The sequence below is a fragment of the Mustela erminea genome, chromosome 6 (assembly GCF_009829155.1).
Source record: "Mustela erminea isolate mMusErm1 chromosome 6, mMusErm1.Pri, whole genome shotgun sequence".
Lineage (NCBI taxonomy): Eukaryota > Metazoa > Chordata > Mammalia > Carnivora > Mustelidae > Mustela > Mustela erminea.
Genome location: NC_045619.1, coordinates 105,224,257 through 105,247,618, shown reverse-complemented (window position 1 = coordinate 105,247,618; position 23,362 = coordinate 105,224,257). Strand labels below are relative to the sequence as shown.

The following is a 23,362-nucleotide window of genomic DNA, read 5'->3' as shown; positions in this document are numbered from 1 at the left end:
GCAGAAGGAAGGAAATAATAAAGATGAGAGCAGAAGTAAATGATAAAGGAACTAGAAAAAACAATAGAAGAGCTCAATGAAACCAGGAGCTGGTTCTTTGAAAAAAAAAAAAAAAATCAATAAAATTGATGAACCTGTAGCCAGACTTGTCAAGAAAAAAAAGAAAAAGGGTTCAAATAAATAAAATCACAAATGAGAGGAGAAATAGCAACCAACACCACAGAAAAACAGTGAAAAGGGAATATTATGAAAAACTGCATACCAACAAATTGCAACCTGAAAGAAGTGGATAAATTCCTAGGAACATGTAACTTACCAAAACTGAAACAGGAAGAAATAGAACATGGAGCACACCAATTACCAGCAAATAAGTAACCAAAAAAATCAGTAATCAGAATCGATAGCCCAAGAACTCCCAACAAACAAAAATCCAGGACCAGATGGTTTCACAGTGTTCTACCAAACACTTGAAGAAGAGCTAATACCTATTCTTCTCAACTATTCCAAAAAATAGAAGAGGAAGGAAAACGTCTAAATTCATTCCTAAAGACCAGCATTACCCTGATATCAAAACCAGATAAAGATGCCACCAAAAAAACCCAAAAAACAAAAAACAAAAAACAAAAAAAACCCCTACAGGACAATTATCTCTGATGAACATAGATGCAAAGATCCTAAAAACAAACAAACAAACAAACAAACAAAAATAGCAAACTGAATTCAGCAATACATTTAAATAATTATTCACCATGCTCAAATGGGATTTATTCCTAGGTTGCAAGGGTGGTTCAGTATTTGCAAATCCACATAATATATCACATCAATAAAAGAAAGGCTAAAAAACCATATCACATCAATAAAAGAAATAGCATTTGATGAAGTTCAGCATCCATTCATGATAAAACAAAACAAAACCCTCAACAAAGTGGGTCCAGAGGGAACATACCTCAACATAATAAGGGCCATGTAGGAAAAACCCCTGTGGAGCTAATATCATCCTTAATGGGGAAAAACAAAGAGATTTTCCCTTAAGGGAAATCTTTTTTCCCTTAAGAAAAAAGAACAAGGATGTCCACTGTCACCCCTTTTATTCAACATAGTACTGGATGTCCTAGCCACAGCAATCAGATGACAGAAAAAAATAGAAGGCATCCAAATTGGTAAGGAAGAAGTAAAACTTCTCTGTTTGCAAATGATATGATACTATATATAGGAAATCTAGGGGCTTCTGGGTGGCTCAGTTGTTGAGCATCTGCCTTAACCTCAGGTCATGATCCCAGGGTCCCGGAATTGAGCCCCTCACTGGGCTCCCTACTCGGCGGGAAGCCTGCTTCTCCCTCTCCCATTCCCCCTGCTTGTGTTCCCTCTCTCGCTGTGTCTCCCTGTCATGTAAAAATATAAAATCTTTGGGGCGCCTGGGTGGCTCAGTGGTTTAAGCCTCTGCCTTCGGCTCGGGTCGTGATCTCAGGGTCCTGGGATCGAGCCCCACATAGGGCTCTCTGCTCAGCGGGGAGCCTGCTTCCCCCTCTCTCTCTGCCTGCCTTCTGCCTACTTGTGATCTCTATCAAATAAATAAATAAAAATCTTTAAAAAAAATATAAAATCTTTAAAAAAGAAAAAACCCAAGGACTCCACTAAAAATCTGCTAGAACAGATAAATGAATTCAGTAAAGTTGTAGGATACAAAATTAATGTACAGAAATCTATTGCATTTCTGTACACCAGCAATGAAGCAGCAGAAAGAGAAATTAAGAAAGCAATCCCATTTACAGTTGCACCAAAAATAATAAGATACCTCGGAACACACCTAACCAAAGGGGTTAAAGATCTGTACTCTGAAAACTGTAAAACACTGGTGACAGAAATTGAAGATGATACAAAGAAATGGAAAGACATTCCATACTCATGGATTGGAAGAACAAGTATTGTAAGAATGTCTATACTATCAAAGCAATCTACACATTTAATGCAATCCCTATCAAAATACCAACAGCATTTTTCATAGAGCTGGAACAAACAGCCCTAAACTTTGTATGGAACCACAGAAGGCCCTGAATAGCCATAGCAATCTTGAAAAAGAAAAGCAAAGCTGAAGGCATCACAATTCTGGACTTCAAGTTGTATTACAAAGCGGTAGTAATCAAAAGGGTATGTACTGGCAAAAAAAAAAAAAAAAAAGACACATGGATCAATGGAACCAAATAGAAAAATCCAGAAATGAACCCACAATTATATGGTCAATTAATCTTTGACAAAGCAGGAAAGAATATCCAGTGGGAAAGAGTGTCTCTTCAACAAATGGTGTTGGGAAAACTGGACAGCAACATGGAAAATAATGAAAATGGACCACTTTCTTACACCAATCACAAAAGTAAGTTCAAAGTGGATTAAGGACCTAAGTGTGACACCTGACACCATAAACATCCCAGAAAAGAACACAGACAGCAGTAAGTTCTCGGATACCAAATGTAGGAACATTTTTCTAGATAAGTGCCCTGAGGCAAGGGAAACAAAAGCAAAAATAAACTGTTGGGCCTACATCAAAATTAAAGGCTCTGTACAGCAAAGGAAATTATTATTTTTTTTAAAGATTTTATTTATTTACTTGACAGAGCACAGGTAGGCAGAGAGGCAGGGAGAGAGATGGGGGGGCGGGGAAGCAGGCCTCCCACTGAGCAGAGAGCCTGATGGGGGGCTCCATCCCAGGACCCTGAGATCATGACCCGAACCTAAGGCAGAGGTTTAACCTACTGAGCCACCCAGGTGCCCTAGTTCAGTGATTTAAAATCTATTCATTGACATCTGCAACCATCCTTACAATCAGTTTTAGAAAATTTTCATGACTCCCGAAAGAAATCTCATACCCATTAGCAGTCACTTCCGATTTCCTCCGACCCCTTCAGCCCAGGCAACTACCAGTTTACTTTCCGTCTCTGTGGATTTGCCTATTCTGAATATTTCATGTGGTCCTTTATGAGTGTCTCCTTTCACTTAGCATAATGTTTTCAAGGTTCATCCATATTGTAGCACTTCATTCCTTTCTATTGCCAAATTAACATTCTATTGATGGATATGCTGCTGCTGTGTTTCTGTCATCAGTTGATGGCCCTTTGGGTTGTTTCCCCTTCATGCTATTATGAATAATGTTGCTATGAACATTCCTGTGTAGCTTTTGTGTGGACATATATTTTCTTTTTTAAAAAATATTTAATTATTTGACAGAGATCACAAGTAGGCAGAGAGGCAGGCAGAGAGAGAGGAGGAAGCAGGCTCCCTGCTGAGCAGAGAGCCCAATGTGGGCTTCATCCCAGGACCCTGGGATCATGACCTGAGCTGAAGGCAGAGGCTTTAACCCACTGAGCCACCCAGGCTCCCCTGGTTGGGAGCCTTTCACTTGAGATTAATTTTTTAACTGGCCTTTGTCTTATCCGTGGGTGTCCCTGAGCAAAGCTAATATCAGTGTATTTCTGAACTGTGTAAAAATAGGTCATAGTTGTCCCTTCTCTGAGATGGCTGACTGTGGGAAGGAAATGGTTTGGAGGAAAAAAACCACACTGCTTGTTGCTAAGTCTATTTGTAAATTCATGATTTAGATATGGGGGACAACTTTATCCTATAAAGAGAAAAGGAATTTAGTTTTGCTGTTGGGCAAATGATTCTTCCTGAGCCTGATATTACCAAATGTAAATTTGAGTACCATACTTCTCTTACAACACACAACATACTTTATTTTATGTCTCTGTTCTAGCCCTAGATATATTTCATAAACAAGAAACAAAAGAAGAAAGACTAAAACAAACAAAAAAACAAGAAAGACTACCACAGACTCCTCCTCAAACTCACATAAATGTGAGGATAAAATGAGAAAATAGTTTTTAATCAGTTAGTTTTAAATATTTTTAAAAGGTGCTTCATAAATCCAAGGGAATAGCATTTTCAACATTCCCAACTCTAGTTAACTAGCCTAGAGATGAACAAAATGCTGGAAAACAAAAAAGTAACTGATATAGAGAACAATAGATTATTGAATTTTTTAAGTTGCAGTGAACTATACCGTTTTAGCCATTTTTAAATGTACAGTTTAAAAATATAAATTTTTAAATAAATATTTACCATTTTAGCCATTTTTAAATGTACAGTTCAGTGACATTAAGTACATTCATGTTGTTATGCAACTCTCACCACACAATACATCTCCAGAACTTTTTCATCTTCCCATAATAAATCTCTGTATCGCTAAATAATAACTCCCCATTCTTCTGTCCCCTGCTTCCCTGGTAACCACTATTCTACAAAATTTCTGTCTCTGTGAATTTGACTACTCTAGATTTCTCATATAAGTGGAATCATACAATATTTGTACTTTTTAAAAAAAATATTTGCTCTTTTGCAACTGGCTTATTTCACTTAGCATAAGGTCCTTCAGGGTTCATCCGTGTTGTAGCCTGTGTCAGAATCCCATTTCTTTTTAAAGCTGGTATGTATATACCACCATTTGCTTATCTGTTCATCAGTTGATGGCTATTTGGGTCATTTTCACCTTTTGGATATTGTGAATACTGCTGCTGTGAACATTGGTACATAGATATCTGTTTGAGTATGCTTTAAGTTCTCTTGGTATATACCCAGAAGTGGAATTGTGAGATCATGTGGTAATTCTATATTTAAATATTTTGGGAACCACCATACTGTGTTCCACAGTGCTTGCACCATTTTACTGTCGCTCTCGCTAGCAAGAACGACCCGCAAACGTGATGAGGAGCAAACTTTTTTATTAGCGTCTCTATTAGCGTCTGACGTCTCAAGCAAGTTTTGGCAATATATACATGTAGGCGGTCCAGCCCAGCTATCTAATTATTGCCCTGTGCATACAGTCTCCTCGTGAACCCTTATGTAACCATAGAGGGCTCTATTGTTTTCAAGCAGTAATCATGCATTTCTCTCTTGGCTCCTGGTGCTGTTCATGTGTTAGCCACGAGCGCACCCATACCCTACCTAGCCAATCATTCTCATTTCCTCAATCTTCAGGCATTTTCGTCTACATGACTCCTTGCATCTGCTGGATGGCTCTCCACAGCTCCCCCTTTTTTATTTGTTTATATGGCAGGGATCGTGCCTGTCTTAGGTTGCCAATCTTTAGCATACATGCTTACCCGTCATCGGGTACTCCCCCTGGTCGAGGAGCCCCTGTCTTAGGTTGCTATGGTGAGGGATTAGTTTTACCCGTCTCTGGCTACCGATCCAGCATACTAAGCCATATTTGGGGGGAGGTACCAGCCTCCAGAGCCATCATGGCTTAGACCAAAGCCCGTTGCTATAGCCGCTGTTGTCGCGCAATTTTACAGATGTATATTAGAAGGAGTACTTGAGCCAGAATCATTAACATGATCAGGGCTCTTATGCCTGCCCAGGTTTTGAGGAATGAGACTGATTGTTATGACATACTAACCCAATTGTTGACGGAGTCAAGAGATACTTGAGTGGCATTCAAGGTGGTACTTTGAGCCTATTGTGAGTGATTAACTGGTGGTTACATATGATAGCTTTTACCTTATAAACTTTTGTGAGTATAATTTTAAGTGCACAAGGCAGGAGGCATATGAAAAGAACAATTACCATTAGTACTCCTACAATTGTTACTACAACATACCATGCGTGCGTCAGGGAAGGGAAGTGAGAGAATAAAGAGCTTATAAAGCTTTAAGCGTCAGTAACAAACATGAGTTAGGGTGAGAAGATTGCACTCTATGTTGAGCCATTTGAAGAAGGGCTTGAAGCTGGGCAGTCTCTTGTCTTGACCACAGTTGAACTGATTCCGCCTTTATGGGAACAGGCTGCAGGACAATCATCGTCGCTATTATCACCATCATCAGCACCCTCCACAGGTTCCATTTCGGCACCCAGAGTGGAGCAGGCGCATCCTGTGGGAAAACATAAAGGGAACCTCGGTGCCATCTAAGCACCGGGTTGGGTTTGGATAATTGGCCTTGTAAGTCTCCTGCCCCTCTCAGAGTCTTCCAAGCCCTGAGGGTTGTCGTGGCTATCTGTTGATACACCGCAGGGGGGTATGTACTCTGCACTTGGGCCTCGAGGTATGGCCCCGTGCCCGTCAGCATTTCCAAATTCCATTGCGGGTTACCCGCGGCTGTATTTCTCCGTGCTGTGTCCAGACAATTGTCCTGATTTTGGATTTTCCATTTTAGATATTGTCCTCCATTTAATACCGCCCTGGTCAGGTTGGCCCAATCCTCGGGAGCGAGGTAGAGTGCTCCCAGCGACTCCACAAGGGAGACCGTAAAGGCTGCTTGGGGCCCATAGCTGTTAACTGCCTCCTTCAGTTGCTTCACCAACTTAAAATCTAGTGGCTGGTGGTACCTCTGATGATTCTGATCTTTTAACACTGGAAAAAAACCTTTCCCCGGGCCAAGGACCTCTCTCTAATTCTCCGCGGCGCAACCCGAACAATAGCACGTCTTGGTGCAGTTGGGCTTATAAGGTGGGGGCCACTCATGGGGTGGCGCTGTGGGGCTAGAATGCGGAAGCGGCGTAACTTTCGTTTTTAATTTCGATTGTGCCACAACTGCGGCTTCCGCCCCTGCTCTCAGCTGCGCCATTACTTCTCCCTGCACCCTTAACTCTCCTAATACCTTTTGCAATTCCGCCTCTTTATCCTCAAGTCGTTGCCTCATGGCTTCCAAATCTGTCTGGAGACCGGGAGATTCCTCCTTCTTGTTGTTTGCCTCTATCTTTCCTAGCTCCTGCAACTCGCTTTCTGACATCCCTTCTGAGCTTTCGCTTTCAAGGTCAGAGTCTCGGGAGGAGCCCGAGTCTCGGGAGGAGCCCTTACGGGATTCTTCTTTCACTTGCTCAAAAACTTTCCCTCCCTGTAGTACTGCTTGCTGCAGGGGCTCTCGGGGGGAATGCAAACATACTTTCACCAGGGACCACACGGCGAGAGTCCCCGGGGATGTAGAGGGACAGAGTTTTAAGTCCTCGCCCAGGTGTTCCCATTGTGGCACATTTAGGAGCCCTTCTTCTATAAACCAGGGGGCAATCTCTGCTACTTCTTTTAAAAAGGCCCTGGCTGTTTTTGCCTTTAAGGGGGTACCGTTCATCTTGAGAACGTCTTTTAGGGGATCTTCCATTCTACGTCTACTAAGATCGTTCCCCATCCCGAGGAAACTTTCACTTGTATTGTCCTAATCCTAGGAACTTTCCCTGTCACTCACTAGACAGAAATAGGTGCACTCCTTACCTTATCGTTGCTCTATCTCAATCTCCGTTTTGCGATGCGGACAGTTTCCCGGGTTTCGGCACCAGTTGTCGCTCTCGCTAGCAAGAACGACCCGCAAACGTGATGAGGAGCAAACTTCTTTATTAGCGTCTCTATTAGCGTCTGACGTCTCAAGCAAGTTCTGGCAATATATACATGTAGGCGGTCCAGCCCAGCTATCTAATTACTGCCCTGTGCACACAGTCTCCTCGTGAACCCTTATGTAACCACAGAGGGCTCTATTGTTTTCAAGCAGTAATCATGCATTTCTCTCTTGGCTCCTGGTGCTGTTCATGTGTTAGCCACGAGCGCACCCATACCCTACCTAGCCAATCATTCTCATTTCCTCAATCTTCAGGCATTTTCGTCTACATGACTCCTTGCATCTGCTGGATGGCTCTCCACATTTTACATTGTCACCAGCAATGCACAGGTTGCATTGAGGAAGGGTTCCAATTTCTCCACATCCCCGCCAATACTTATTTTCATTTTTTTGATAATAGACATCCCAGAGCTTAGGAAATGGTATCTCATTGTGATTTTGACTTGCATTTCCCTAAAGATGAGTGCTGTTGAGCAACTTTTCATGCGCTTATTGGCCATTTATATGTCTTCTTTGAAGAAATGTCTGTTTATGTCCTTTACCCATTTCTGGGTAAACGGTTATTTGTTTTGTTGCTTGTTTTGTTGTTGTTGAGTGTGTTTAAGGAGTGCTTTTCTATTCTGGATATTAAGCCTTTATGGAAAGGGAAAACAAGGGATAGATCTAAGTGAGAATATGAAGAAAGAATTGTCTTAAGTCAGAATAGCTGGACTGTTTTAAGCAAGAAAGTTGAAATTATATTTGGTTCAACAATTTATTTTTTTAAACCAGTGTTGGCAGTTTTTGAGAGTTCTTCCTTTCTGCCAGGTATCTCAGGTAGTTTGAACTTCGATGAAGAGGAGACCGATGGGGAGGAAGAAGGGAAAAAATTATGTCATTCACCATATTCAGAGGCAGAGAGACCCAATTCTGCATCCAGCCAGAAATCAACTACAGTACGTAGTTCAGAAATTTCTTCCTAGGCAACTAATTTAACTATTTCCCAAATGTATCTCTAGTATTTAAACACAATTACTGAATGAGGGTTCATTCAAAGATTGAAGCTCTAATTTAGACTTGAAGTTCATGACCTCCCTAATTTCTTGTGTGTCAAGCCAGCTCTTGTGAAGTCATATCCCATTTTTGTACTTAGCTCCTTCATTACTCCCAATAGTCACATACTTATTTAACTTCACAGAGTTTCCCCTTATTTCTTCAGAAAACTAGATATGCTGGGCTGTATCATGAAATAATTTTGCCCATTAATTGTTCCTGGAAGAGAATAAGTTGTTTTGTGATCCCACCTCCTCTTGCTCATGTGTATGGCTCTTCTTCTAGGATATAGGAGCTTCCGGAACTGCAGCCCAACAAATGGATAACCAGCTGGGGGAAGTGGAGAACTTAGAGGACTTTGCATATAGTCCTGCCCCTCGGGGTATTACAGTCAAGTGTCGGATAACCAGGGATAAAAAAGGAATGGATCGGGGTCTCTTCCCCACTTACTATATGCACTTGGAAAAGGACGAAAATCGAAAGGTATGAGAAATAACTCTTAAGACAGATGTTGAGAAAGAGAGGAAGAATGTTGTGGGAACGGATTGTTGAAGGGTCATAGGATAGGAGAATAGCACTGGTTTCAGATCAAGTCAGCAACTCCCAGTTGCTGTGTTCTGTCTTCAAAGACCTCAGAGTCTCAGAGGTAAAATCTGCCCCACCCCAAAGAAAAAGAGTTTTATCCAGAATATAAGAAAATGGAAGAGAATATCTGAATGTAATTATTTGCCTCTCTATCCTATTTTTTGGTGGGGGGAAGGTGTTACTGTGTGCTCTTTGGTTTTTATTTTAATTATGGTAGGAACATGACACTGTGTGAGTTTTAGGGAATAGGAGGAACTGGAAATAGAGAAGGACATGCAACCGGAATGCCTTATTTTTCACTCTAGAAATTCTAATTTACTTCATTTCAAACACAAATTTGAGGCAATTTAATACTTGCCAACGAACACTGTATTTTGTTTTGTTAATGGGTCTAAGTGGATGATTTAAGAACATGAAAATGAGATGATGATTGATACCATTGTTATTATAACTGCTAATTTATTAAGTGTTTATGATGTAGCAGGCATGTGCTAAATGCTTCGTGTATATATTATCTCCTATAATCCTTACTACAACCTTGTAAGATAGGCTTTCTTACCCCTGCTTTATAGATAAGTAAGTGGGACTTAGGGAATGTCCTGTTTCCCCTATAGTTGGAAAGACCCTTCCTCACCAAATTGGATGAAGTTTTTTTGAAAAAGCCACTGGAGGTTTTGGAGATAAAGCTGCACATAGTTGCAATAGTCCCCCACCCCCAATTTTTTGCTTTCTGTGCTTTTAGTCACCTGTAGTCACTGACATCTGGAAGCAGATTGGTCCTTCTTCTGACATCGGTTCAGCAGGTTGATAGTAGCCTAATGACCCCTCTCTTCAGTCTCATCACATAGGCATTTTATCATCTCACATTGGCACAAGAAGAAGGGGAGTACAGTACAGTGAGATATTTTGAGATGGAAAGACCACATTCATAGAACTTTTATTACAGTATATTGTTAGAATTATTCTGTTATTGTTGCTAATCTCTTGCTATACCTTATGCATAAATTAAACTTTGTCATAGGTACATACAGAAAAAAACTTTGTAGTGTTCAGTAGGCATCCACCGGGGGTTGGTGGATAAAGTGGTCTATTGTATGTGGAGAATCCAGCTAATTTTGGAAAGTTGTACAGTCGGGAAACCCTGATAGTGAATTCTGAGAGGCGTTATAAGGGTGAGAAAAGGAGATAAAGCCCCCAAGGTTGGTCTCCAAGAAAACACCAAATGGCAGATGACACTGTTGCCTCCAGAGGCACTGGGATGGGAGGCCACATGGCCTCCGCAGCCGTCAAGGCTAAGGAGCTCATGGCAGCAAGACCAAGGATGAAGAATGGATGCCTCTACCAGCCTAGATTGTCTGGTCAAGCACATGAAGTTCAGGTCCCTGGAGGAGACCTATCTCTTCCATCCGCCCATCAAGAAATCAGATCATTGAGGTTTTCGTGGGATCGTCCTTCAAGGATGTGGTTTTGAAGATCATGCCCATGCAAAAGCAGACCCATCCTGGCAGGCAGACCAGGTTCAAGGCATCTGTTACCATCAGGGATTACAGCAGACACATTGGTCGATGTTCAATATTCCAATGAGGTAGCCCCTGACATCTTTGGGACCATCATTCTGGCCAAGTTCTCTAGTCCCAGTGCAGCGAGGCCTCCGGGAGAACGAGATCAGCAAGCCCCACACTATTCCGTGTAAGGTGACTGGACGCAGCAGCTCTGTGCTGGTGTCCCACGCACGGCTCTGGGGCCCTGGCATCATGTGGGCTGCTCTACCTCCACGGAGGGCTGCCTAGCCACCCCGAGCAACTTTGCCAAGGCCACTTTGGATGCATCTGCAAGACCGAAAGCTGTCTGATCCTGAGCTCTGGAAAGAAACCATGTTCATGTTCACCAAGGCCCCCTCTCAGAAATTCACTGACCGTCTTGTAAAGACCCACACCAGAGGTTCTGTGCAGAAGACCCAGGCTCCAGCTGTGGCCACCATGTAGTTTGTACAGAAGAAAAATGAAGGCGAATTAAGCCTGTTAAAAACAAAAAAAACCCGAAAGAGTGACTGCTTGGTACCTGATAGGCACTTGCTAAACATTTGTTAAGCAAATAGAAGATGGTGGTGGTTCTCTCAGTATTCTTGAGTGACACTTTTTTCTTTTTCCAGATATTTCTTCTTGCAGGTAGAAAGCGGAAAAAGAGCAAAACATCCAACTACCTTATCTCCACTGATCCAACAGATTTATCTCGTGAAGGGGAAAGTTATATTGGCAAACTCAGGTGAGAGCAACATTGTATCACACCTGCTCTTTCTGATATTTTTATTCCTGTAATTTCAGAGGAATCTGTATCTCCTTTACAGTGAGCATGTACTGATTGTGTACTCTCAAGAAAAAAAAAAGAAGTTAATAGAAAATCTAAGTCCCTTCCTTATTTGAATGAGAAGTCTTTGAAACAGTGGTGAACATTTGGAGAACAGGCAAATGGGCCTCCATTCTGTTCCATACCTGTACTAGATTTGTATTTGTGTGGGGAACAAAAATATAGATCATTAATGGTAACTTCTTCCTCTTGATTCTAGATCCAACCTCATGGGGACCAAGTTTACAGTTTATGACCATGGCGTTAGCCCGACCAAGGCCCAAGGTCTGGTAGAAAAGACGTATATCCGGCAGGAGCTGGCAGCCATCTGTTACGTACGTGCCATCCTCATAATGCATCTTTTCTTGAGTCTTTTTCCTAATTTCCTGGGTGTCCTGCTGGCACTTTAAAAGTAACCAACACTAAAAAAAAAAAAAAAAATGTAACCAACACTAACACTAAACTCACACTCTTCCCTCCCAAGCTTGTTTCTATTTCTGTGACCCTCCTTTTCTGTTGCTGGTTGCATTTTTCTCTGTATATTCAAGTTTTAATTATTACAAATTGCCAAGTTTGGTTCTGGCCAGAGGTTACAACAAAGCAGACTGATCTCTCTTTTTTTTTTTTTTTTTTTTAAAGATTTTTAAAAATTTATTTGAGAGAGAGCATGAGCTTGGAGAAGGGTAGAGGGAGAGAGGAGAGAAGTGGGCTCACTGCTCACCATGTGGGGCTTGATCCCAGGACTCTGGGATCATGACCTGAGCTGAAGGCAGATGCTTAACTGACTGAGCTACCCAGGTGCCCCCCCTTTTTTAATTGAGGTGTAATTGGCATTTCAGTTTCAGATGTACAATGTAATGATTTTATTTTTTAATTAAAAAATATTTAATTTTTTTTAAAAAGATGTTATGTATTTATTTAGTTGACACAGAGAGAGAGAGCATGCACAAGCAGGCGGAGTGGCAGGCAGAGGGAGAGGGAGAAGCAGAGCCCAGTCCTAGGACCCCAGGATCATGACCTGAACCAAAGGCAGACGGTTAACTGACTGAGTCACCCAGACGCCCCCAGATTTACTTACATATTTGAGCAGGAGAGCACGCACATATGTGCATGTACACACGTGAGTGGGGCGAGGGGCAGAGGGAGAGAATCACCAAGGAGACCCTGTGCTTTGTTGGAGCCCGATGCTAGGCTCCATCTCAGGACCCGTGACATCATGACCTGAGCCAAAACCAAAAAAAAGTTAACCAAGCTTAACCAACTGAGCCACCTCAGTGCTCTAATGAAATGACTTTATATATGTATGTATTGCAAAATGATTATCCCGGTCAGTCTAGTTAACATCCATCAGCATACATGGTTACACTTTTTTTCTTGTGTTGAGAACTTTTAAGATCTCCTCTCTTAGCAACTCTCCTATATATAGTACTGTGTCATTATTATTTTTATTTGCATAGCTGACACACAATGTTACATTAGTTTCAGGTATATGGCTTAGGGATTTGACAGGTTTATCCATTATGCTGTGTTAATCGGGGTTATAGCTACTATGTGACTGTATTCCTTATGCTGACATGGGCATTTGAATTTCTTACCTCCTGGTATAGGCCCTATGTAATTTAATTTAATTTAAGCTAATGTAAATTAAGCTATAATTCTCACTGTATATCATATAATGCCATGCCCTCCCTGGGAAATACATATTTATTGATGATAACAAATTGGGCAGTTTGCTCATAATTGTCAGATTTCACTTTTAAGACTAAAGAATAGGGGCACCTGGGTGGCTCAGTGGGTTAAAGCCTCTGCCTTAGGCTCAGGTCATGGTCTTAGGGTCCTCGGATTGAGCCCCGCATCGGGCTCCCTGCTCAGCAGGGAACCTGCTTCCTCACCTCTCTCTGCCTGCCTCTCTGCCTACTTGTGATCTCTCTGTCAAATAAATAAATAAATAAAATCTTTTAAAAAATTAAAAAATAAAAAAGACTAAAGAATAAGAATAAAGTTTCAAGCCAGTAGTATCTCTTTTAAATTCAAGTGTTCACATTAGGTGTAAAAGGAGGTACCGTATTACTTTTCTTTTTTTGATTCCCTCTCTCTCTTCGTTTACCTAAAGAAATCAAATTGTTTTTGACGTCATTATTGGATATTTTACATGCCCAAGAAAATCTTGTGTTAAGCATGTGGTCTCTTCGTTAGAACAAGAGCTTGGTTTGGTGACTATTACATGCCTGCACTGATGCGTTTGTCATGTGTTTTACTCCATTTTGCATTAAATCTGTATAGTTTCCTGTACAGGAAAAGAAAAAAAAAAAGAATGTGGTCTCTTTTTCCTTTCTGTTCCTAAGTCCCTGCCTTATTCTCCTATCTTCCAGGAAACAAATGTACTTGGATTTAAAGGTCCTAGGAAAATGTCTGTGATTGTTCCAGGGATGAATATGAATCATGAACGGATCCCATTTCGGCCACGAAATGTAAGTAAGAACAGATTTAATCAGCAAGGGAGTCTGAAGGACAAAATTACAGTACGAACAAGATCAATACAAAAAAAGTATTGATTCTCGGAGAACCCCCAAGTTTGAGTAGGGCTTGTACCCTTCTTTAGGAGAGAGAGAGATCACACCGGAACGGCAGGGTAAGTACAATTGCAGAGTATTTGCTAAAGTGGTTGATCCGAAATTGCTTAGCCTGCAAAGAAAAATGCTAGATAATCCATCAGAATTTTAAAATCTGCTTAACTTTTGGCTTTCTTTTTTTCTGCTGTACCCTTTCTGAAACGGAGAAAATACTCCCCTTTTCCACCTTCTACCTCACAGAGTTGAGAGCGAATGATTTCCTATGGTTCTCAGGACAAAGCAGTGATTTTCTCTTCAAACAGGACCACGAGAGCTTGCTTTCCAAATGGCAAAACAAAACCATGGAGAACTTGATTGAACTGCACAACAAAGCCCCAGTCTGGAACGATGACACGCAGTCCTACGTCCTGAACTTCCATGGCCGTGTCACTCAGGCATCAGTGAAGAACTTTCAGATAGTCCACGAGAATGACCGTAAGCCTGCAGGAAGGGTTGGGCGGAGTAGGAGGAAAGATGTTCTCACACAGCAGGGAAATGAGCGCTTCCTGTCATTGACAGGACGTCCTATTCAGGGGAGAATTTTTTTTTTTTTTTTTTAAAGATTTTATTTATTTATTTGACAGAGAGAGATCACAAGTAGGCAGAGAGGCAGGCAGAGAGAGAGAGAGAAGGAAGCAGGCTCCCTGCTGAGCAGAGAGCCCGACGCGGGACTCGATCCCAGGACGCTGAGATCATGACCTGAGCCGAAGGCAGCGGCTTAACCCACTGAGCCACCCAGGCGCCCTAGGGGGAGAATTATTTTAAAAAGAAATGGTTTCTTTGGAAAGACTCAAGTGCAGTTTTATTTATTTACTTATATTTTTAGAAAACTTATTTATTTATTTGGGGGCAGAGGGAGAGAATCCCAAGTGGGATCATGACCTGAGCTGAAATCAAGAGTCAGATGCTCAACCTGCTGAGCCACCCAGGCGCCCCTAACGAGGCAGTTTTATTTTTGTATTTATTTTTTAACTTTTTAAAAAGGATTTTATTTATTTGACAGAGAGAGACACAGCGAGGGGGGAACACAAGCAGGGGGAGTGGGAGAGGAAGAAGCAGGCTTCCCACTGAGCAGGGAGCCCGATGTGGGCCTCAATCCCAGGATCCTGGGTCCATGACCTGAACCAAAGACAGACACTTAATGACTGAGCCATCCAGGTGATCCTAAAGTGGCAGTTTTAAAGTGAAACTTCTGAGCCCCTGTTTGGGAAGCAGAAGCAAGGGCTCTCAGTAAAGCTTCCTCGGCACCTCTAGCCCTTGGAGTTTGTGCTGTTCCCTCCTGGTCCTCTCATGCTAGTCCAGGAGTCATCTCCTGCTCCCTGAGAGGAATAGTAATGGAAACTTGGCTGCTGGTTAGCAGATGCTCACTCTTGTTCAGTGCCTCTTGCCATCCTCTTCAAGGTTTCCCATTGTAAAGGGACCCAGTGACCTATTTGCAGGACTTTTCTCTGTATCGTCAGTAGGCTTTCCCCCAGTATAGCCCCATTCTCTTCTAACATCCTAATTTCTTTCTGTTTTTTTTCTAGCTGACTACATAGTCATGCAGTTTGGACGCGTAGCAGATGATGTGTTCACCCTGGACTACAACTACCCGCTGTGTGCACTTCAAGCCTTTGCCATTGGGCTTTCTAGCTTTGACAGCAAGCTGGCCTGTGAATGAGGAAACAGCAGGCGCCTAGCTTTCTCACTCAGAGCTTTCAGGAGCCGATACTTGCCTCCTTTGCTTTTGCCCCAGGCCATGAAGAGCACCAGCCCGCCCCTTTGGGAGTAATCCCCGAATGTATGTATATGTGTCTATGTGCATGTGTACATGTGTATATGTGTATATGCACACACGCACATACATACACATTCAACTTCTCTGGGCTCCACAGACCAGGTCAGGGGTCACGGCTTCACCTGGGTGAGGGGTGGTTCAGAGCACAGAAGGTTCCTGTCCAGAGCACATTGGTAACTCCCGAGGGGACTGGCCAGCACATTCTGTGCCTCTGCGGTCAGATTTCCTGCGCTTGGGAACTTGCAGATAGAATCAGGTTCTAATGATTACTTCCCAGGATCTTTTTTTGGGGAAGACCTTTCCAGAGTAGGACAGTTGCCTAAATTGCCTTTAGTCTTCAGGTCTGCAGACTTTTTCTGTAAACGGCCAGAGAGTCCCTTACAGCTGCTCAGCCACAGCCAGTTCAGAAACCCGGGAGTGTGGCCGTGTTCCACTGAAACCTGGTTTACAAAAACAAGCAGCACACTAGATTTGGGATATTGCTGTACGTGATGGGCCTCGGCATCTTCCAGAATGAGCCCGTGGCTGTGACATCATATGAGTGGAACATATGAGTGGAACATGGGTATCTCTAGGGAGCAGTAGTCCCACAGACTGGGGGTCCAAAAGGTACTCTACTTCATCCGCGTAGCTTTTACATTGTTTTTTATTTTTTATTTTATTTTTAAATTTTTTTTAAGTAAGCTTAAACTCACGACCCTGAGATCAGAAGTTACACGCTCTACTGACGGATTCAGCCAGGTACCCCTCAAAATTTTTTTATTTTATTTTATTTTTTTCAAGTAAGCTTTATAGCCAACATGGGGCTTTTTAAAATTTTTACTTTTATTTCACTTTTTTTTTTTTAAGTAAGCTTTGCTTCTAGCTTGTTTTGGTGATGATGGCTTCTAGAGCTTCGTTTACCTTCAGAACTGGGAAAACCCCACATGAGTGGCCCATTTTGAGTGCACACAGGTAGCTTCATTCTGCCGTCCTACCCGAAGTACCCATGGGGGAGGACCACATCAGCCACTTTAGCACCCCACACGAAGACCTTCACACTCACTTGGAAACAAATCTAGTATTGTATCGTCGTTATCAGAGCAAGCGTGGTATTAGAGCGAGCTTGCTTTCCTCCTGGGGCTTGGACGGTACTGACGTCACAGTCCCCCGCTGTCCCCCTTCCCTCGGAGCAGGCTGGCTGGCAGCCATCTCAGTCAAAGCGGCTCTGGCCAAATTTTGTGATTAGTGATGTGAGAAATGTATTGTCTTCATTTCAGTTTAGGAGGACAGCATAAACTCTGGGGGTGACTTAGTCTCATTAAGACTGCGAGTAATTCGACAGTTGCCTTCATCTTCAATCCAGGAGTGCCTCCTACAGCCATAGGGCTGTGGAGCCATTAGTATAGAGGGACACACACACCTGTTCTTAACCATGTAAGAGGTAAGAACATTATGTATGGAAACTTACCACTGACCAGCTAGCTGAACAAGCTCCGCGGACCTTGTTAGGCAGAGCTCTGGGTCTTTCTTTTTAACACAAATATTATCAGCCCCCTAAAGCCTGGCTCATTGGTACAGATCACGCTCCTGTCACTTTTCCTCACAGATCATAAAGAGTTTTGCCAAGTCTTTCAGATTATTAGCACCTCCCAACAAATCCTAGGACTCTGTTTGCCACCGGCTCACTGGTCTCAGAATGCATCTGACTCTAGACAATCCAAGAGCTTTGTGAGTTCTACGTTCAGCATTGTTCTGCCCCCAAGCCTTTGTGCGCCTGAGCTTTTTGCCAGCATGGGGCAAGGAATCAGCCGCTGTTGTTCCATTATGTTTCCCTTCCGTGGACTTCCTTTGCGTCCCTGCTTCCTGTCGTTCCTTGCTCCACATCAAATAGCGACGAAGGAAAAGAGCTGGGAGATGAAAAGACTCTTCGCTCGTCCCCCACAGGCGAGGCCTATCTGTTGTTTTGACGTGATTGGTTTCCATCTCAGGCGTGCTTCCTATCAAGTGCCTCATTCATAGAAGTGCCCTAACGCGCCCGACAGACCTCTGGCACCACCGTCCTGACGTACTGTCTGATCCGCCCTTGTTGAAAACGGAAAGCTGTTCACTTCTCTCCAGTTGCAGTAGATGACCGCGTCTGGGGATACGGAGCCTGACAGGATGGCTGGATCTAATCCTGCTTCCTCCTGCTCTGTCTGGCTCTAAGACATCCATCCATACCCCAGCTTCAGGTACTCTCTGCTTGAGTGTGCAGGCGATTGGTTTTACAGAAATCATATTTATAACTTTTGTATGCTACAGAAATAAAAAATAATTTATATAAAAATGTGAATGTCACCAGTCTTCTGTACAAAGTCCCATCCCTTATGGAGTTCCCATTCTGGAATGTTCCGGAATAACCATTTTCATCCTGTGAATCAGGATGCTGTCATCCCAGGATAGAAGGAGTCTGCAGACTCAGAAATCTGTCTCATCATGTTCGTGACACCAGGGATTTTCTAGATAGATGATGGAGCCAAGAACTGAGCAAAGGGAGGGGGCCACAGAAAGGTGGGGTTTATACTGTTCTAGATACCTGCATCCGTCGGCCTCCTGGATCTTCTTTGTTGGCATCAGTTAATGATTCAATATCTAAAACTGAAGTAGACCCTGTCTCTTGCCTCTGAGCGTTCACATTTCAGAGCTACCTTACAGAGAGAGACAAGTAGAAAAAAAATTATGTGTTCACAAATCTTTACTAGGCCTTCCCGCTCTTATCAGTGTCACAGTGAAAATGAGTCACATGGAAGGAAGCAGGAAGAGCGTAAAAGTCAGGATGAGAGCTGGAGTCAGAGTTAAATTCTTATGGCTTGGTTTTTCTTTTTCACATGGTTCTTTTTGGCTACGGTGCACGACTGGCTAAACGGATAATTTATGACACAATTCTTTGTATACTTTTCAGTAACCAGGAGTAATATCAATGCTTCAGTGGTCATTGACGTGAAAGATATCAGCAAGTGGTTTTTAAAAATCTAAAACAGGCCTACAAAAGGTTCTTTTTGATCCAGAAGTTTAGCAGATCACACAGCTAGCATCAATCCAGTTCCTTTAAACAACATTATAGGCACAGGAATAAAGCAACAGTTTGAGCCAAAACCCAGGGTTTGACCCCTTTTATGCTGGTGATTTGCCATGTGCCTCTTTCTTCCTCTCTATATTGAGAGGTCTTGAACTATATGATCTTCAATTCTTGCACACAGTTCTCCCCACTCATGCTGACAACAATGTGGAATTCCTCTACTTGCATTTGGAACTGAACTCTCTGGTTATCTTCTGGACAGCATCATGCTGTCCATAGCTGAAGATATTGCTGGCAGGGGTGCCAGAGACCCTAAGAAAGGATCACGGGTGCTGACGCTAGGGAACTGGAGAGGGCAGATTCCGAGTATGTCTTTGGTGGGGGATTCTGGAATGCCAGGAGTGCACAGAGTGGAAGAGTACTCACACCACATGCTTAATGGCTGCTTCCTTCCAGTCTGTAGCCTGTTTTAATTTTCCCCATGCGAACCTCAGCTAGGGGCTTGCCAAGGACTGGCCAGGTCCTGTCCCACCCCTCAGACACATTTCTTGACCACTTGGTCGTTTTGCCTTCTCTCCCCACTTTGATTGCCTAGTTGTCATAGTCGATATATGTTCCTTAAAAGTCTCACAGACTCTTATCTGCAAAAAGCCAGGGATCCCCGCAGTAAATGAAGGATTTGCCATTGGTCCTCAGAATTTAGGGAAGCCTTTATTAAACCACACATGGATTCGTGGCGCCACCTACCAACCTAGGATGAGCATTACAAGTGCATTAAAATGAAAAGCGCAGGTTCTGTAAACCAGAGAAGTCACAAAGGGCTCAGGGACTTCAACAACTGGACCAGGTTATATTTACAAAGCACCCTTGTGCTTCGGTGTGACTCTCCTGAAGGTCCTAGAATAGTAATATTTCTGGAGTTTGGAAGCCAGTAGAGGTATTCCAGGTAAAATGCCGGCGTTTGGTATAGGATTATGGCAAATACCAATATCACTTTTATTAATATCCTTTTAAAATGGAGCAACCTGGGTGCCTGGGTGGCTCAGTCGTTAAGCATCTGCCTTTGGCTCAGGTCATGATCCAGGGTCCTGGGCTCGAGCCCCACGTGGGCTCCCCAATCAGCGGGAAGCCTGCTTCTCCCTCTCCACTCCCCATGCTTATGTTCCCTCTCTCGCTATGTCCCTCTGTGTCAAATAAATAAATAAGATCTTTTTTAAAAAATGGAGCAACACGTTTTGGGTGACATTTTTATCCCTTCAGTTATAGAAAATGGTTTATATGTACTCACTCATAAAGAAATTCTAGATGGTTTTCCAGGGGCTATGAGAGGAAAGAAAAACAGAATAGTTTAACTGGGAAACTAAACATTCAGGTTCTAGTCTCAGCCCTGACCCTACCTCACATTCCTTACTTTGTACCCATCTCTCTATTTCTACATGAAGGAGCAGCCTAGGTAAAAAAATGCCCCTGATGTTATGGAAACTTTGGAAATATTTCAAATGTGAAATGGGCCTCCATGATTTTTTCTGGCTCTGCTTAGTCTTTTGGTCCATCAGGCCCAAGCTCCTTTCATGAGGTTCTAGAGCTATGGCCCAAGAGTCTGGAGGGCAAGAAAAGAGAGAAGGCCCCAGGAAGGGCAAAGCTGGTGGGGGCCAAGGTGGGAGTGGGAGTTGGAGTTTTCCTGGTCTATTATCACCATTTATTACACATTTTAGTTTAATATGGTGGTTCTCAAGCCTCAGAGTTTTAACAACTAGTTAGGTACTATCTACCCAGATTTTGTCCCTTATTATGATTTCCAAAGATTCAAAAAGGCTCCAGTGGTTCTTTTTTGTAATCTCGGGGCAGGAAGGCTAAAGAGGAAGAACGACCTGACAGGAGAGGGCAGGCAGAGGAGGGCTAGGAATTAGATTGAAATTTTAAAAACGGGGCAAATATATAATTTCTAGGGTATAAATGCACATCAGGACACACTATATCCGTATAGAAATTTGACCTTAAAAAATATGTCCTTTCTTTGCCTTGAGTCAATTTTATGCTATTCTGTATCAGGTATACAGAGATACAAATTCTAAATATTAATAATTTCATATGGTCTAAAAGAAATTTTAGGGGGTGCCTGGGTGGCTCAGTTGGCTAAGTGTCTGCCTTCGGCTCAGGTAATGATCTTGGGATCCTGGGATCGAGCCCCACATCGGGCTCTCTGCTCAGTGCGGCATCCACTCTCCTTCCGGTTCTCCCTCTCTCTCAAATAAATAAATAAAACCTTAAAAAAAAAACTTTAAAAAACTACAATAAAAGCCTATTCCCATATCTGTCCCCTTCTTTTTCCCTTGCCCTCTTCTCCTCCTGTAGTTAACTCTTTTTAGTTTCTTTCTAGTGTTTCATTATGCAGAAATAAATGCATTTGTAATTCCCCAAACTTTGTGCACAAAATATATATAGCATACTATGTACTCAGTCCGGTAGCTTGTTTACTATACCCGGAGATAATCCCCTCTCAGTAAACGCAGGCTTTCCTCATCCTTGTTTAGGCGCCACAGTATTTCACTGTGGGACGTACCATAGTGTTTTTTAACTAATCTCCTCTGTATGGATAATTTGCGCATTAAGAAATTTTATCAGGGAAGAAGGGGGAAAAGAAGAAATTCTATCAGTGTCTTTTGAATATATGCAATGTTCCGGGGACCGTGTTACCTATTTTATTTATTTATTTAAAAGATTTTATTTATTTATTTGACAGAGAGAAATCACAAGTAGGCAGAGAGGCAGGCAGAGAGAGAGGAAGGGAAGCAGGCCCCCCCGCCGAGCAGGGAGCCCGATGCGGGACTCGATCCCCGGACCCTGAGATCATGACCTGAGCCGAAGGCAGACACTTAACCCACTGAGCCACCCAGGCGCCCGTGTTACCTATTTTAATCCTCTTCTTTTTCCTTCTTCATACTCAGTCACTGCCACAATGTGACACCTTTACGCTGGGCACTCCCATGGCCCTGAATCCTTCCCTTGGCTCTGCAAGTGTTTCCCCCCTCCCCACCCACCCTGGCTGCTGAGCGGCTCCCAGAGGATGGTCCTCCGCTGAGGCTGCAACGTCCAACACCGTAGCCACTAGTTGTGTGCAGTTGTTTACATTTTTTTTTTTAAAGATTTTTTTTTTTAAAGATTTTATTTATTCATTTGACACAGAGAGATCACAAGTAGGCAGAGAGGCAGGCAGAGAGAGAGAGAGGAGGAAGCAGGCTCCCCGCGGAGCAGAGAACCCGATGCGGGACTCGATCCCAGGACCCTGAGATCATGACCCGAGCCGAAGGCAGCGGCTTAACCCACTGAGCCACCCAGGCGCCCTACATTTAAATCAAAATAAAATTCCATTCTTCTGTCCGGCTAGCTGTGTTTCAAGTTCTCAGTAGCCACATGTGGCTAGTGTCTACCGCACTGGACGGCGCAGATAAAGAACGTTCCACGTGGAAGTTGTTCCTTGCCCAGCTCCCTCATTTGACTGTTAGTCTCTCCAGGGGCAGGGATGGGGATTTTTCTTTGTTTCTCCTTTGTGCCTCCCTAGCACAGTGCCAAGGACATCATCTGTGTTCAATGAATGCGGAGTGGGAAGATGAGTGACGAGGATGCTGGGCTCATGGTCTAAGTGTACCCAAGGTTACAATCGGCATGTGCCTGAGCTGTCATTTGAACCCAGACCGTCTACATTAATTTTCAAATGATTGCCTCAATACTACTGATAATAACACTTGTAACTGAATAAGAGTGGAGAAAGCTTTTCCTTCCTTTTGATTTTTTTTTTTTTCCTGGAAGTCTTAGATAGCTGATCCTAAAGATCCCCAGGGAACCTCAGAGAAACTCTCACGTGAGAACTGGGTGGGGAAGGCCCCAACCTCCGACCTCTGGAAAGCAATGGTTTGTTTTGTTTTGGGCTGTAAATACACTGCGTGAGTTTGCAAGGGCTGGGCTGGCATAGCAAACTACCACGGACTGGGTGGCTTAAACGGAAGTTGACTTCTCACAGTTTGCGGGGCTAGAAGACAGAGATCAAGGGGCTGGCATGTTTGGTCTCTCCTGAGGCCTCTGTGCTTGGCTTGCAGATGGCGGCCTTCTTCCTGTGTCTGCACATGGCCCCCCTCTGTGGTGGCCTGTGTCCTTCCTGACCTCTCTCCTTATAAGGGCATGGGTCAACTGAGATGTGAGCCCACCCTAAAGACCCCCTTTTAACTTAATTACCTCTGTAAAGACATTATCTCCAGATCCACTCCTACTCCAAAGTACTGAGGATGAGGACTTCAACGTGTGAATTTGGGGGAGACACAATTCAGTCCCTTGCCTCTCGGGTTCCCTAAATAGACCTCGAGTCCATCCTTCCACATTTTTCTTTGACAAAGAGATAACAGAACTTATATTCTGCTTATCAAATTACAGGCTACTTTCATTCAATAGAGAAAGAAAGATGGCAAACACCTTTGGTAAAGGTCTGCTTTGTTCTTCAGAACACAAGATGCACTTCAGTTGATATGGAGTGAGAAGTCTTAGGGGAAAGCAAACAGAAGTATGGAGAGGTTGAAAAAGGAGAAGGAGGGGCGCCTGG

The 23,362-nt window shown here is 43.1% G+C and overlaps 1 protein-coding gene and 1 pseudogene across 5 annotated transcripts in view; both read left to right on the top strand.

The window, feature by feature from the left end:
- Positions 1–18,041, top strand: part of TULP3 (TUB like protein 3) — a 68,727-nt gene extending 50,686 nt beyond the window's left edge. For 4 of the 5 annotated variants that reach the window (XM_032349120.1, XM_032349116.1, XM_032349118.1 and 1 more), the window contains 8 exons: positions 8,184–8,311; positions 8,694–8,891; positions 11,146–11,258; positions 11,560–11,674; positions 13,712–13,810; positions 14,215–14,386; positions 15,478–16,469; positions 17,317–18,041. In XM_032349120.1, coding sequence (XP_032205011.1) covers positions 8,184–8,311; positions 8,694–8,891; positions 11,146–11,258; positions 11,560–11,674; positions 13,712–13,810; positions 14,215–14,386; positions 15,478–15,611 — 959 coding nt within the window. In that variant the 3' untranslated portion in view covers positions 15,612–16,469; positions 17,317–18,041. The remainder of the gene's footprint in view (positions 1–8,183; positions 8,312–8,693; positions 8,892–11,145; positions 11,259–11,559; positions 11,675–13,711; positions 13,811–14,214; positions 14,387–15,477; positions 16,470–17,316) is intronic. The other variant, XM_032349117.1, reaches the window with a different exon arrangement.
- Positions 8,898–11,138, top strand: LOC116594143 (annotated as a pseudogene).
- Positions 18,042–23,362: the final 5,321 nt, after the last annotated feature.